General features: G+C 52.6%; 1 protein-coding gene across 3 annotated transcripts in view; it reads left to right on the forward strand.

Annotated features, from left to right (window-relative positions):
• The first annotated feature begins 2,169 nt into the window (after window positions 1-2,169).
• The window catches only part of Scube1 (signal peptide, CUB domain and EGF like domain containing 1), a 120,713-nt gene continuing 106,044 nt past the window's right edge, over window positions 2,170-16,838 (forward strand). For all 3 annotated transcript variants that reach the window (XM_041672240.1, XM_041672242.1, XM_041672241.1), the window contains exons 1-2: window positions 2,170-2,351; window positions 5,402-5,533. In XM_041672240.1, coding sequence (XP_041528174.1) covers window positions 2,264-2,351; window positions 5,402-5,533 — 220 coding nt within the window. In that variant the 5' untranslated portion in view covers window positions 2,170-2,263. The remainder of the gene's footprint in view (window positions 2,352-5,401; window positions 5,534-16,838) is intronic.

Consider the following 16,838-nt stretch of genomic DNA (forward strand, 5'->3'; position numbering starts at 1 on the left):
AAACTGGGGGGTGAGAACAGGGAATGTTCATTTTCTGAGGCTGCCGGAGGTCTTGCATGGAATTTACGGAGCAGGGTTGTGGGTAGGAGGGTATGGAGGCTGTCCTGGCAGAGTGATATTGGGTTCAGGGTGCAAAAGGCAAGTTGCCTCCCGGGCTACCTTACTTGTGGTTGGTCTAGATAGGACTTCCGTGGAGAGGACAGGTGCACTGATTGACGTGCAGAGCATACACAGGTGGCTTGGGCATGAAGTAGCCCAGTTTGCTCCCCAAACCAGCGGCCTTCGTGTTCTCAGCTCAATATGGAGGGGTGCCGAGACATCCTCTGCCAGAGTCCTGATGTTAGGGTGCTGGCCCCATCCACCCAGCTCACCCATCACCCAGGTCATCAGTACAGTGACACCAGCCTCCATCATGTCTTGCTTCTGCTCCAGGAAGTGAACATCAGGGAGTTGGACGCTCCCTCCCCCACTGTCCCCTGGCTCTGCCACATGTACCATGGGCTTTTAGAGGGAGCCACTTTTTTTTTTCACATTTGAGGGACGTTAGGTCATCAACAAACTTGACCTCCAAGGTTAATGAGGGGGCACATTGCAGATAAAATTTTCATATTAATAAAATAATCCCTAGGGACTGTAGGGAGTTCCAAGCCACCCACCAACCTCCATCCCACCTTAAAATTGAAAGAGAGAACAGGAAAAGTCTCATGGCTGCTATTGTGTTTAGGGGCACTTGAGCAGGGATGGGAGCGCCCCTGAGGAAGAACCATGGGAAAATATGGTGCTAAGAAGTCAGAGCCCCCATTGAAAACACTTCTCACAAATAGACTGTCTTATGTCTCATGCACAGGTGGAAAAAAAATCAGAAAGCCGTATAATCAAGAGAATAGGCAAGGTCCCCGAACTAAACTACATGACCAGGAACAACCAGGGAAAGAAAATGCATGCAGTAGCAGGGTAGAAGACAGGGGACACAATAGAGGTCAGGGCCCCACTTCCTCCCTGATCTTTTCTGCACAATGTGGGCATGGATCCCTTGCCTCAGCCTCCAGCCCAGTGCCACAAGCCCACGGGAAATCTGGCTGACAGCAGGAGATGAGAGACATGGATTTAGCCTTCTGGGGCCTTTGAGGTGGCTGCAGACTGTGCATTGGGGGCAGGGAGGCGGCGTGAAGGGGAACCGCTGGGTGCAACACAGCGCAGGCAGAGTGGACAAAAAGAGAAAAGTCTGGTCTTTGAGTCTGGAGAGCAGGAGAAAACAGGAGCTCTTATTGGTGGTTGTCAAGGAGATGGGCCTTGGAGTTTGTTGAACTTCTTCAGCGTCCTGCCTCCAGAGCTGAGAGCTGCCATTGAGTGCACGCCAGGCCTCAAGGCCGAGGGGTCAGGTGTAGACCCCAGGCTGGGGGAGGCTCAGGGCCAGGGTGACCTCGACGCCACGACCCGTCTCCCTCCAGCTCCGCCCCGCTGAGCCTATCACCAGAAAACCTGGGCTTAGCGGAGCGACAAGCATCTAGGGGCAGAGAGGCTACTCAGCCCAGCCGGGTCGCGCGTCCTCTCCACGGAAGCACAGCTCCAGGCACGATGCCTGGATGTCCAAGGCAAGCATTTCTATAACCATTGTCCTCGAAGACGTACTGAAAAGTTCTTTTGATTTTGTACGTAAATTCTGAAACTATCTTTAAGAGTTTTCCATGCCTGTTAGTATGTGACTGCCCAGGCAGCACTTGGCACCCATTAGAGGCTCAATAGATGTCTGTGGATAGGCTGCGTGCACAGAGCTTCGCCTTTACCAGTCCTGGGTGCCTCTGGGCCTTTCTCCACCTCTACTTCCCCGATTGTGTGTGTGCGGGGCTGAGGGGTGCTGCGCCCGAGGAACAGTCATCCTGTTCCTTGGGGACCCAGGACACAGAGCGGGGACGACCAAGGGCGACTTGGGCACCCGTCTCGGCCCGGGTGGCGTCCTGCACCGCGACCCCAGCTCGCAGGTCTCCCACCCCCCACCTGCAGCCCGCCCCGGGTGAGGGGGTGGGCCCAGACTCCGGCAAGCCACGCCACCCGACGCCCACTGGACGGCCTCCCGCGGAGCTCCGCCCCCCGGTGCCGCGGGCCAATGAGCGCGTGGCTGTCAGCTAGTCCTGCGCGCCGGCTGGGTGGCTCCGGAGCCCGAGCGGTAGCGGAGCTTGCTGCAGACAGGAGCGCTCACTGAGCGACCGCTCGGTGCGTCCGGTGCCCCGCACGCCCGCACCCGGCGCAGCCCGCTCTGAGCATGGGCGCGGCGGCTGTGCGCTGGCACTTGTGCGTGCTACTCGCTCTGGGAGCGCGCGGACGGCTGGTGGGGGGCAGCGGTCTCCCAGGTAAGCGCGAGGACCCGGGGGACTGCGGCGCGCGGGGACCTAAGGGCTGCCACCCCGCGCCGTCGGAGGCTGCCCCGCACCCGGTCCTGCCTCCTTGCAAAGTAACTTCTGGGAGCGCCCGTGGCCCGCGGGGGCGGGGTGGGTTGGGGCCCCGGGAGGGGAAGCGGGAGGCCGGAGAAAGAAAGGAAGAGCGACGGCCGCCTGCGGGGCCCGGTATGCGTACGAAGACTGGCGGGGACCCCCCGAGCCGAGAGTGGTGCTCCCCCAGGGCCGAAGACTTGGCAGCTGTCGCATAGGAGATACCCGGAGGTGGCCAGAAAGGACGCTCTGAGACTGGAGGGGAGGTGGGGAGATGAAGGGACAGACGGACAGGAGCTGAGGCGCAGAGGGAACAGACAAAAGGGCCCCGGAAGAAGCCCTGAGAAAGACAGCCGCGGGAGGGAAGAGGGGAGAGGAGGTAAGGGAGGGGAGCGAGGAGGCAGTGGACAGCGGGAAGGAGAAAGGCAGATCAAAGGACGGAGAGGAGGAGACAGATGGACACCAGAAACGGGAGGACTCGGAGGGGCGGCGCCGAGGGAGGGGACCAAGGGAGAGAGGAAGGATGGAGATGTCTGTGAAGAGATGGACAGATGGACTGTCAGACCGGAGTGGGAGAAGAGACGGACAGACATAGGGAAGGAGGTGGATGGGGAACACGAATCGCGAGCAAACCAGGACTGCGTGTCGTGTCGAGAACATCAGAGAGAGGGGGCAGGAGGCATGGGAGGAAACCAGCAGGTCAGGGCAGAAGGAGCTGCTAGGTGGGGGTGTCCCTTCCTGATCTGAGTTTCCTAGAAGGGGCTCCGGAGCAACACTGCACACCCAGGCTCTCTCCTCACATCTCCAGTGCACTTCTTGTTTTCCTGGGAGAGGGTGGGGAGGGTCCTGCCTTGCTCTCCCTCCAGCAGAATCTCCCGAGGTCTGTTTTCAGAAGGGTGGGTCTGTTTGTGAGAATCCCACAGCAGATTCAGTGCTGGAGAGAGTTCATGCTAGTCCATGCCACTTCACCATTGGCGCTGAGTTTTCTTCTATGCCCCCATTCGAGAATCCCGGCCTTCTTGGGGGTACTAGACATGTCTGTGGGCATTCCTTCCCCGCCCCCAGGCTTTGGGGTCCTTCCCCTCTGTGGGACTGTCCTGTGTGCCTCTCCCTTCCTCTCTGTCCCTCCTGGTATCTATTGCCTCTGTTCCCCTCTTCCCTCTGTGGAAGCCTGACCTGCCCAGAGCTAACCTCAGAGTAAGAAAACCAAGATTGAAGTGAGCAGCCTGTGTTTGAAGGCTGTGCAGGGATCTACAGCCGGGCTCAGCCGGGCTCCCCTGCTCCCAGGTTGAGTTTATAATTGAAAGGCAGACAGCCCCACTTACCCCTTCCAAACTTCTACATTTCCACCTCACCTACCTAGGTAGGAGATAGAAGGGATCTCAAACCCCTAGGGAACTTCCTGCCCCTCACTCTCATACCCTGACCCATGGGAAGTAGGAGGGTGTCTCTTAGAGGTGCCCCATGTGATCTGGCCCTCTCTGGTGTCCTGCCCTTGAATCAGTGGTCCCTCTGGGGCCAGCTCCCCAGAAAGCCCCTCCCCCACAAACTCAACACCAGCTCTGGCCAGCACTCTCTGGTTTACTATGCTGCCTGCCTCTCTGCTCTTGCCTACTGCCTTTGGGCATCTGTAGAGGTGGCCCACACACTTGAGCATAGTGGCTGGCCTTGGGAGGGATACTGCATATGTGTACATCTGCTTGCCTCTGTTTTTCATGTGCAAGTGTGTTCAGGGAAGTCTGCTGTGTTTCTTTTCAATGTCTCTCTCCCCTATGGTGAGCTGAAACCTTGGAGTCTGAGTGAGGAAGAAGAGTCTGGGTGAGGGTAGGGCCACAGGCCTAGAGTCCAGTGTCCAGCCAGGGCATTAATTCAAAGTGGACATTCTTGGGCACCATGAAGTCTAGGGTGAGGCCAGATGGATGAAGAGATGGGGACATTTGGAGCCTCCCAGGGGGGATGTCCTCAGGGCAGCTGCTGAAAGTCCCTTGTCTGCTCACCTGAGTCCTTCTGCCTGTCCATCTGTCTGGTGGCCACGGCCAACTGGAAGGATAGCGACACCCAGACAATCTTGTTCTGTGAGGGGGTCGAGTCCAGGAGCATGTATCACTGGCCTCAGATCTCTGGTCTAAACCTAAAGTTCTGGCTGTTCCCTGAGTAAACTCAGAGCAAGAGTGTGAGCAAGTGAGGGGACAGAGAGAGAGCGAAAGCGAGAGCAAGAGAGAGAGAGCGAGAGAGAGAGAGCGAGAGAGAGAGAGAGAGATCAGGTGTGTGTGCAGAAGGTCTTTTTCATCATGCAACCATGACTGCAGCTTTCTCTATCTATGTGCTGGGAACAGCAGATGCACCGGAGCCCTCTGAGCTTGGATGGTGCTGGGGTCTAGAAGCTGCGGTATGAGAATTGGCTTTCTGAGGCAGGGGCTTGAGTTATCAAGGTAAAAGGCAGGTCTATGGATTCTGCTCTGGTTTGGGTCCTAGGAGATAATCCTTCCCACTGCCTTGGGGCTCAGTCTCACATCCAGGTTACCCGCACCCTCCATGGATGGCCTCTGCTTAATGTTTGCACACCGTTCTGCCTTGGTTTCCTCATCTGCAACCCAGAGGGACCAGATTTAAGTCCTTCCGGGGCCTCTTTTGGAATGAAGAGTGTGGAGGGTTGGGATGATGCCTGCGGGGAAAGCAAGATCCATAGAGAGGTTTTTCTTTCTGGTGTCCCTAACATTCAGCTTCTCCACATCTCGAGTGAGGATAATGACCATACCCAAATGGACTGTTAAGAAAATAAAGACCAGATGTGTGGTGTCCTGTGCCTGGCACAGAGAATACTACCAATTGCCCCTTGTCACACCAAATTAGCATGTGACTGTCAATGTCAGTTACCCCAGTGGTCAACGGTAGGGTGGGGGCATGAACTTCCAGCACGGTCTCAGATGTCTTCCTAGCACGCTTCACCTGCAGTTCCCCCTTCCCCACAGGAGCCGTGGACGTGGATGAGTGCTCGGAGGGAACAGATGACTGTCACATAGATGCCATCTGCCAGAACACACCCAAGTCTTACAAATGTCTCTGCAAGCCTGGCTATAAGGGGGAAGGGAGGCAGTGTGAAGGTGAGTTCCCTCCGTCCTCCCCACCAAGCCCGGGGCCAGAGGGAGGTGGCCGAGACCCGCCCTGTAGTGTACTAACATGACATTCCTATATCTCTGTGGACATAGACGTCAGTCTTGTGTTGCTCAGAGGCATGCAGGCTTCCAAGAGATATAGCTGCTCACCTGGAGGGTGGAAGATGGAACTGGAAATGGGGGGTGCCTGGCTTTCACATAAGTTTTAGCCCTTTTATTTCTTGAAGAAATCAAGGGGAGCCAGTAAAAGCCCAGGGTGACTCTTCTTCTGGACCCTTAACTCAGACTTGAGACTACCCTGTGTAGCCTGTAGCTTCTACAGAGGACCTGCCCATGTGTGGGCTGGGCTGTGAGAGTGGCCCAGCTGGCTCTCCTCTTTCTAGCCCCAAATCTTAGACAGCTTGTGGTTCAAGCCATTCATCTGTCCAGCCTCTCCTCTCTGCACCTGGGGTACTGGGTTGGTGGTTCAGAAGTAGAAACCCATTCCCTAGGGCAGACATGGTGGTACATGCCTGAAATCCCAGCACTCAAGAGACCCAAGGCAAGCCAGGCGTGGTGGCATACACCTTTAATCCCAGGAGGCAGAGACAGGTGAATCTCTGAGTTCGAAGCCAGCCAGGTCTACAAAATAGAGTTCCAGGACAGCCAGGGCTATACAGAGAAACCCTGTCTCAATAAAATAAAATAGAAAGAGTTCAAGGCAAGTGGATCTATAGGCTGAGGCCATCTTGAGCTACACAGAGAGTTGGTTTGAGACTAACCTGGACTAGATCATTAGATCTCAAAACATGAAAGGAAAGAAACTGCCCCCCCCCCGCAGAGAAAGTGAAGCCTCTGTGGTACTGGTATCCAGGAGTCTGAGCCAGATAGGATATTGTCCCATGAAAATCTTACGGTCATTTTGACCCCATTTGAGTTGGGCTATTGGGGTCTAAAAGCTATTCTCCCTGAGCCATGTACCCCCAACCTAGGCTTGCCCATCCACCCTCCATGTACAGAGGAAGATCAGTTGAGGTGGGTACTGACAGCAGGGTTTCCAGAGCTCTATAATAGTGCAGTCAGGACTGAAACCCAGAGTTTCTGATCCTTTGTCTTGACCTTAACAGCAGCTCAGTTTTCAGTGTGGAGTTGCATTGGGAAAGCATTGCATGACAACAGGATGGGGTTCTGCCCTTTCTGTCCAGGCTCTGCAGAGTTGGGGCCTTACAGCTGCCAAACACCCCCAGGAATGCTGGCACCACTGGCCCAATGCACTTACTCAGCCTTGACAGCCTGAACGGATGGTATCTCTATGGGTCCTGCTTAGTGTCGGCACCTCGTCGGCTTGTTTGGGTCCCCGGGAGCTGCAGCGGGGAAGCTCGTGTGACCCATAGGCCTCTGGGAAGTGGGCAGGCAGCAAGTGGAGAGAGAAGGTCATGTGCAAAATATTTGATGGAGTGGTCTGGCCCGGCTGCTGGAAGGATCTGGAGGGTTTGTCACTCTGTGGTCCAGGTGACACACACGAGGACGTGTGTATCCTTTCTAACCTTCTCCTTGTCCTTGAGACTCAGTGTCCCTAGCAAGGGAGGGCCACGACTGGCACATCCCTTCTGCTAGCTGAAGCCACTGAACTGGCCTGTCCGTCTGGCAGCCCAGCCCCTGCTGTCCTCTGCTTTCGGCTCTCATCTTAAGCCTACTCCTCTGAAGCCCTTCAGAGCTCAGCTTAAACTCCCCATGCTGATGGAGCCCTGGGCTGAGATCTTGAACTCCTGATCCTTCTGCCTCTGTCTCTGTGATTACAGACGATGACAGATGTGTATCATCACAGCTGGCTGATAGAGTGTTAGGGACCAAAACCAGGGCTCCCTGTAGCTAGGTAATTGTAGGCTGAAACTGCTTCTTTGTTTCCCGGCTGCCCAAACTTGAATAAGGACATAGGAACTATATTAATTACAACATTGTTTGGCCAATGTCTCAGGCATATTTTTTGCTAGCTCTGACATCTTGAATTAATCCATTTCTATTAATCTGTGAATCACCACAAGGCTGTGGCTTACCAGTAAGGTTCTGGCTAGCAACTGGCATCTTTCTTCTTTGGCAGCTACATGACGCCTCCCTGATTCTGTCTACTTTCTCTCTATGTCTCTGTTTGGATTTCCCGCCTGACTTTACTAAGCCATTGACCAAAGCAGCTTCTTTAATAACCAATGGTAATAAAAACATATAGCATACAGAGGGAAGTTCCATATCAAGTAATCATTCTATAACTGAGCTATGTCCCAGCCCATGAGCGAGACTCTTGTTCCCAACCAGCTCAGCCACCTGGTTATGTGGACTTTTTGCCCGCATCTGCCCCGGAAGGAAGTTGTGGTGCCCTGCAGGAATACACTTATATCCTCCTGCATTAAGCACCCATCATGCTCCCAGAAGCCCCTCTGCTGCCCTCCACTGTTGCTTGTCTGACTCTGGGTTCCAATGTCATGTCTTACTCCCCAGCCTTGCTTGCTGTGGCCTGTGTGTTGGGGCTGTTAATCTCAAGCCATATGCTTACAGCTTTGCCCCCAGAAACCCAGGAGCACCTCACTTATGAAATCTGTCATTGTGCTCTGGCGGAGAGTCTGACGTTAGTCCTAGCCTGAGGGATAGGTTTAGATTGAGTTCACTCCCCAACCAAGACTGGAGTTCAGACAAGCAATTTGTGAGACCCCAGTGAGTGGGAAGTGGGGAGCATGGGAGCTGCTAGGAGGATCCTTTCTCTGATGGCACCACATTGACTGTGTGTCATGTGGGAAGGAAGTAAAGCATAGCCTAACCTCTGCAAGGACCCTTGGTTGCCCATCAGCCCACCTCTGACCTGAATACAGAGTGATGATTTGCCCTCCACAAACATCAGTGTCTCCCTTGACTCTTTGGACCCAAGCTATTCCCCACTCCCCCTGAAGACTGGGCTGGACACAGTGCAGTGTGTGAAGGCCACTGCCTTGGTACCTAGCTCCCAGTGTCCAACATGCAGACGAGTGTGTTAATCACCACCATGTGCTTTCTGAGTAGCCGCAAGCTCCAGGAGGTTGTGAATGGTAAAGACCTATCAGAGTCTCACAGTGCCACATGCCTTGGAGGTGACACTCATGGTGTCATGTGTCCTTGCCCTTCAGTTGGCAGTGTTCTATTAGGTAAAGTTGTTTGTCGGTGGCAATCTTAAATCACAGTGCATGCTGGTTGGCCTGGGTTCAGAGGACCCGGGTGGAGCCACCCTGCTTGCAGGTGTCTTATGCCTGGAGACTCTCACACAGGCTTTGGTTGGCATAAGCACAGCCTGCTGGAACATTAACCATCAGATCTTCTAAGATGGTTACCCCCAAAAGACTGCACACACATCTGGAAGGACTCACGGGCCACATTCAGGGTAGCCTGAAGGGTCTCAGAGACCACCCAGATGTTTATTTCCTGGTTTAGATAGTGCAGGGGCCATCTGAGAGAGAAGGACCTTACCAGGATCAGGGTGAGAGCCCAGGTGTGATGGGCCCATTGCTGTGCGTCCGCTGTGGTCACTGCTGCCTATCATGTTCTGAATGGTCCTTCTTCAGCTGAGCAGAGCCATTAAAGAATAGATGTTGAACCAGATTGTGGGGACTCACACCTGTGTATCAGGGCCAGTCACTCAACCTCTGTGTTTACAGTGAGCATCGTTCTAGCAGCTGCTTTGTAGAAGGCAAGGGTTAAGTGCATTAATGTATTTAAAGCATGAAAGCATGACCTGGCATGTAGAGTGTAACACACAAGCATTAGCTGCTGTTGCTGTGGTAATGGTGGCATGACTAGCAGGTGATGATGAGGTGTTGGTTTTTTTTATTTTTATCTTTTTTTTTTTTTTTGGCAATGCTGAGAGTCAATCCCAGAGTCTTGGGCAAGCCACATGACAAATACTGAATTATACCCTTAGCCAAGGGTGATATTGATGATGAAGGTGATACTGGTATTGGATGTGGTGATATTGATTTAGATGAAGGTTATGGTGATAGTAATGGAGATGACATTGGTGAGGGTGGGGGTGGGGTGGTGATGGTGAAGGTGAGGGTGATGCCGATATTAATGATGTTAGTGACTGTGCTGTTGATGATGGTGGCCAGGGTGATTGGATGAGGGTGATGTTGGTGATATTGATGATTAGTGATTGGGAGGCTGACAGTGACAATGGTGATGGGATGAGGGTGATGTTGGTGAATTGATGATTAGTGATTGGGATGCTGATGATGGTGGTCAGGGTGATGGGATGAGGGTGATGTTGGTGAATTGATGATTAGTGATTGGGATGCTGATGATGGTGGTCAGGGTGATGGGATGAGGTGATGGTGGTGATATTGATGATTAGTGATTGGGAGGCTGATGGTGACAGTGGTGATGGGATGAGGTGATGGTGGTGATATTGATGATTAGTGATTGGGATGCTGATTATGGTGGTCAGGGTGATGGGATAGGGTGATGTTGGTGATATTGATGATTAGTGATTGGGATGCTGATGATGGTGGTCAGGGTGATGGGATGAAGGTGATGTTGGTGATATTGATGATTAGTGATTGTGATGTTGATGATGGTGGTCAGGGTGATGGGATAAGGTGATGTTGGTGATATTGATGATTAGTGATTGGGATGCTGATGGTGGCAACAGTGATTACGATACTGATGGTGACAATGGTAATGGAATGAGGATGACGTTGAGGCTGTGTCCCATTTTTGTTTAATTATCATCTCATCCTGCTGGTGTATTAATGCTGGCAGAGGATTTGCTGTGGGATGACAAGGTGACCCTGAGGTAAGGGGTTTGCTGAGAACAAATGGGGCTACGTTGGGCCACTGCTAAGGTTCTGATGAGGCAGAGGAGTTTCCTCTGTGACTTGTGTCCTGGTGGAAGTGAACTTGTGGGTATAGAAAGTTGGAAAACACATCATAGGGCACCCAAGTGACCCCTGAGCTTGGCAGGTGACTCCTGGTGGCCCTTTCCAGACCCACTCACACCTCCATTTGAAACCCTGCCATACTGCATTGTATCCTTCTGGGCTCTTTCTGGACCTGCCTCAAGGGCTGTGCTTGTCAACTGTTAGATTCCCATCCCAGGAACCTAGCTGTAGAGGGAGAGGTGTCCCCAGGGCCACCTCCTTTCAGAAACTGTCACGGTTCCCAAACAGGTGGGTTCCAACCCATTCATCCTCCTCAGAGCCTGACTCCCTAGGTGGTAATGGCCCATGCCAGTACTCTGAGGCTGGGCCAAAGCTGTGGTTGGAAGGCAGTTAGCAGCCAGGGAACATCAGGGAAAGTCTCCCTGAGCCTCACATATGCTTTGAAGATTTACAGATGAGGAAACTGAAGTCTCTGACTGGTGTAGACCAGTGACAGAGTTCATCTGAGGGAACTGGGTCCAGAGAGGTCAGCTTTCAGACAGATGACCCAGCGGAGAGACTCCAGCCATCAGCCACCGTGTCTCAACAGTTGGTATGAAGGCTCTGGGGAGAGGGATCCCTAGCTGTGCTGGGGTCTCCACAGTTTGTCTGCAGGCTGTGGGGAGAGGGATCCCTAGTCATGCTGGGGTCTCCACAGTTTGTCTGCAGGCTGTGGGGAGAGGGATCCCTAGCTGTGCATTGATGGAGGAGCCAATAGGGATCCTTTTCTCCACAGCTGTTCCCTAGAGACAGGTCTGTGACTGTGATCCACTTGACTCATCATCCATGGAACAGATTGGAGGCCCTCCCTGTGGGCTCACCCCAGGTCTCTTCTCTGCCCAAACACTTTGAGCTGCTGCTTTTTTTCTCTCTTTTTTAATCCTCCCCTCCTAAACCTCACCCCAGTTGCCTATTTTTTTTTCTTCCTCAAACCCCAGCTCTTTCTACCTGGGACATTTCCACACTCTGTCTCCCAGCCCCTCCTCCCTTATCTAAGCTGTGCTTCTGCGTCTCATGGACCCTTCAGACACAGGCCTTTTGGAGGTCGTGGGGGCCGACCATGTACCAGCAAGCCCCCTGTTCTGAATTAGCTAGGCCTGAATTAGCGGCAGACTGGGGCCAGGAGGGGGCAACTCATCCCCTTTAAAGGCTTCAACTCATTTAACCTTAATCGCCTTGTTTTCATAGACATTTGCGAAGGAAAGGGACCAAATTATAGCTTGAATTGGGTCTTACTAATCTTAATTAAAAGCTCTCATTTATAATCAGGACCAGGCCTCAAACGAGGAGCAAACCACCCTCAAATGGCTTGTTTAAATAACCAAGACCCCCTCCACTCTGTTAATGGCTGTTTAGTCTGAACCCATGGCGCACATTGCCCTTCTATGTGCGCTTAATTTTTAGACCATTCATTCAAGTGGTTTATTCCTCTCGCAAGTTTCAACTCAGGCCCTTTTCAAAATGCTGTAATTAAAGCTCTTGGGGGAAATGAGATTTTTGTTTTGGCCACAATATATTAAATATATTACTATTTTCCTTTTGGTGTGTGTGTGCGAAAAGAAAAAAAAATGACAACCGTCAGAGATCGCAAAATTAGCATGTATGTAATGATTGTAAATAATCGCTTCCTGGATTTTATATCCCCGGGGTGTACTTGTCAATCACTAAAGTCAGGTAGATTACAGAGCATGTCATAAAAGGGTTTTAACCAAACTCTTAATAACATACCCAGCGATTCATTTAGTTTATCATTAAGGAAAAAAAAAGCTAAAACCAATTGGCCTTTGTGGCAAATAATGGCTGAGGTCCTATTAAGTCATTTCCATCATGATTATAGCATACTTTATTGAAACTCTAGGTAGAGTGGTTTTTTTTGCTTGGGGCAGGGGAGGCCAGGAAAGGCTTGAGCCGGGAGGTCCAGCAAGAGAGAATTCTCCTCCCCCTAAGTCTGAAAACATGCAATTATGCATGCTAATGTGTGCACTGCCCAAGATGAAAGCGGGGGTGGGGGTGGTTGCATGGGGGGATTCCAGCGGGGGGGGGGGGGAGACTTCAGCTCCCCCTTACTTATTCCCAGGTAGCAATTAAGGGGTGTTCTCGTTTCCTTTCTGTTTCTGTGACAAAATGTGATGAAAAGCAGCGGGGAAAGGGTGTGTTTTAGCTTACAGTTTCGGGGTACAGTCCAACATTGTGGGGAAGTCGAGGCAAAAACTCAATAGTCACGTCACAACCACACTCAAGGACAGAGAGACAAATGCATCCCTGCTGCCTGCTTGCTTGGTGATGAGCCAACCAACCAGGTGGTGCTACCCACAATGCACTGGACATTCCCACATTCAGTTAAGATTGGAACAAGTCTCCACAGACACGCCATAGGCCACCTTGATCTAGACGGTCCCTCATGGAGATGCTCTTCCAGGTGATTCTAGGTTGTGGCAAGACAACAGTTAAAACAACCCAGCAGGAGTCGGGTGGGGGCTGGAGAGATAGCTCAGCCATTAAGAGCACTTGTTACTCTTGTAAAGGGCCCAGGTTTAATTCCTAGCACCCACATGGTGGCTCACAATCTTCTGTAATTCCGGTTCCAGGGGATCCAACGCCCTTCTCTGACCTCCGTAGACAACAGTCACACATGTGGTGCACATACATACATGCAAGCAAAACACTCAAGCACATAAATCTTAAAAAGGGGAAAACCAACCCAACCCAGGCAGGATTGCTTGTGAAGGGTCTCAGTCAATGGCAGTTAAGTCACTTGGAGAGTTGTTGGGGCCCCTGACCGTCTGATCAGGGACAACGAAAACCTTCTGCACTTGGTTTTGTGTGGGAGACAAGTTCACCTAAAATGTGGGACCTGACCTGGAGTGTTCAGAGTGTTAGCTGAGGGACTTCTCACTGGCAGGGTTTGTGCTGGGCCCAGGTGTGTTTCCTGGTCATGACCTCGTTGATTAGCCGGAAGCTGGGAAAGACAAAATGGGTTGGTAAATAGAGGCAGAATTCAGTGGGGGTGCAGAAGAGAAAGTGGGTATCTACCCTTGCCTGTGGTAGGGGATGTTGGTGGGAGGTGGGGGAGGGTGGAGAATGTTCTCGGAGGGGGTGCCATCCAAGCCATGCTAGGAGGGTGGAGCAGAGGTCTCTGACGTTGCCTCCAGCTCTGGGGACAATAGAAAGAAGAAAACTCAGAGGGGCTCACTGTCGCCTGAAATTCTGCAAGTAACGGGTCATCCCGAGCCCTCGTTTCCTCAGTCTGCCTCCCTTGACAATGGGAGAGCGACACCTGCCTAAGAGCGTGCATCTGAGGAGAAGTTGAGGGAGAGAGTCTGTCTTGCTCAAGGCCAACAGTTCTCAGCCTGTGGGTCCCAACCCCTTGGGAGCCACATATCAGAGAGCCCACATCTCAGGTTCATCACAAGCCCACATTGCAATTCATAACAAGAGCAAAATTGCAGTTATGAAGTAGCAGCTAAATAATCTGATGGTCACCGCAATGCGCAGAACCGTGTTGGAGGATCGCAGTGTTAGGGAGGCTAAGAAGGGCTATGTGTTGAAGGTGACCGCAGAGGCCTGTGCTTGGTGTCTTCCCCCTTTAAACTTTCCCCACCTGGCTTCCCACACCCTAGGTCTCCTGTCCCCTCAGGCGGCAGCCCTTCTCCTCTCTGCCTCCGGGCTCTCTCTCCTTCCCTCCCCTAGGCTGCTTCTTATTACAGTGGCTGTATTTGTGTTTCCATCAGAGGAATGCTAACCAGAAAAAAACCATTATTTCTAAGAAAATAAACTGTGGGCTCGTTGGCCTTTGAGGGCTACTGAAATGGATATCAGCCTTCCCCAAAGGCCTTGAGACAAAGAGTGCAGGGGCTTGTGTATACGGGCAAGGTCAGGGGGTCCCAGGGGTTGTCCTGACTGGTCTTCCAGATGGATCCAGGCTGCAACCCCTGGAGGACTAGGACTGGAGCTGCTGTGGTTGCCTGAGGCTTCAGACCCGGGTTCCTAACAGCTGTCAGGGATGCTCTTTCCCTATGCCTTCCTGCATCTCCAAGATGCACCCTTCTCTCAGAGGACCCAGGCCTTCTACCCAGGCCTCCCTTCCTTGAGAAGGGGTATAGAACTGAGAGTAGACACATGGGGACCAGAGCTTCTCGCCTTATGCATCTCTCAGGCCTTAACATACTGACTGCCAAGTTCAGAGAGGGCCAGGGGTCCCAGGCCCCTTGGGCCCCTACTGGAAGAAGTCCCTCATTCAGGGTGCTCCCCACCCTGGCGGTGACAAATGCTGCACTTGTCACGTTCCCACTGCCAGTACCACTGGCAGACCTGGACCTCTCTGCGGTCCTCTTACTTCCTCCCTGAAGCCAGGCTGGCAGCTCCCTGTTGCAAAGCTCCAGACTGAATGTAAGGGGCTGCCATAGCCACAGCAGGAGGGCAGGCAAACGCCCTAATCCCCAGTGGGTACCATGGCCATGAAGCTCTGGTCTGCTAAGACGTGGGGCTGCCCTTGGATGGCTTCATCCAGATTCAGGGCACCAAAGCTAACCTGCTTGTATTAGGCTCTTGGCTTTGCTGCAAACTTGTTCTACAAGTAGGGAAGTGGAAATGGTCTTCCTTACGTGGGCCACAGGGAAGGTTTAGCCAGTTGCCATGAGGGGTCTCCTTTGTTACTTCTATTATCTGGGGGAGGAGAGGAAAGAGGCTAAGCTGGGAGTCCTAGATCTAAGGCTGGGTTTGTTGATGAGCTTGGTATCCAAGACTCCCTCTCTGGACCCTCAGTTACTCCTCTGTGCAAACTACAGAACATGGACCAGTTCTCTGACTCGGAGCTACTTCAGCCCCAATACCTGTGTGCTTCTGATGATCTGGGGGCTGGATTTGCAGCCCCTGAAGAGTCCTAAGATTCAGGGTCTGCAACCCTGCACCCCACCCCATCTTGCCAGAGGAAGGTGAGAATGGCTGATAACCTCTGGGATCCAGTTTGTAACAGACAGGAGAGAGAGAGAGCATGGGTCTGGCTGAGCACCAGGCCCTCTTTACTGCCACCCCCAGACGCTTCCAGGGCTCAGTTTCCATAAACCAATGTTTTGTAAGGTCTTGAGGCCAGAACTTGGGAAAGAGCCCCAAGGAAGGATTTAGGCTATGGTGGAGGGAGAATTGCTATAATTCACCCATCCTTTTCCTAGGTAGGGACACCCCTCTGATCTTGGGAGCATACACCCCACCGTGGACCCAGGCTGAGCAGGTAGCATGGAGCATGGTTCAAAGTGAGCATCCTCGAGCCAGGTGCAGTGGTGCACACCTGAAATGCCAGTTCCTGGGAGGTGGAGGAAGATGAAAGTTAGAGGCCAGCCTGGGCTACATAGTAGGAATCTGTCTAAAAATACTTTCTGGAAACAAGATAGAAAACACAGCACACACAAAGTGATCGTCCTCATGGTTCCCCTGCACCCAGGAAGAAGCCAAAAGACCAGCTCGCCCCCGTGGGTACGTTCAACAGTAACACTGGCTTTCCTTCAGTTGAAAAATGATCATTAATGCGTGGCCGCATGATACACGTGGGGCTCATGCCCCCGCGTGCTGTGGAGGACTGAGATACAGCAAAGTCTGCCCTCTCCTTTCAGTTTTATATGGGTTCTGGGAAATCAGGCGCTATCTGTGAGGAGATACAGTTTGCATACCTAGCATAGTTGGCCCACGTGATGGCTCCACGCCATTGCCTTTTAGTGACTCACAGTGGCTCGTTACTGCAATGCATTTAGAAACTCCATGTTTCTTAGCCCCCCACCCCTACTCCCAGACTTGCAGGCCCTGTGACCACTGGACACCACTAGTACACATTCTATCTCTGGGCTCTCCTGTCCAGGAGACACTTTGTGGATAGGGTCACATGCTATGTGGCCTTTTGTGACTGAACAGGGGTTTGTTTTGTGCTTTTTGTTTTTTGGGGTTGTTTTTGTTTTGTTTTTTAAGTCAGGCAGCCTGGCTCAGTCCCTGGCTCTGCTTGCCCCAGTAGCCTTCATTTCCCTTGGCATAAAGTTAAGGTGTTGGCACCCATCTCTTGGAGTTGTCCTAGGTGCAGGACCCACACACTGCCCTGTGCTGTCCCACACATTGCCAGGGCCGATCAGTGGAAGCAACGGCCAGGTTGCTTGTTCATTGGCTCAGCGGTCAGCCAATGCTCATTGCGTACAGTCTGCCAGCTTCTGAGGCTCAGGCTGAACAAGATACACATCCCCATGGACTGGCAGCTTCCGATGGCACAGTAACGTTGGTGTCTATAGGTAGGGGAGCTCGGGCAAGCTGCAGGAGGAGGGGGCAAGCTTCAAAGGGGCAGGCTAAACTTCAGAGGGGACGAGACACCTAATCCCAAGCCAGGGTTATTAGGAGCC

Source organism: Microtus oregoni, unplaced genomic scaffold (assembly GCF_018167655.1).
Source record: "Microtus oregoni isolate MIOR12 unplaced genomic scaffold, Mior012 000022F_ref0000154, whole genome shotgun sequence".
Classification (NCBI taxonomy): Eukaryota; Metazoa; Chordata; class Mammalia; order Rodentia; family Cricetidae; genus Microtus; species Microtus oregoni.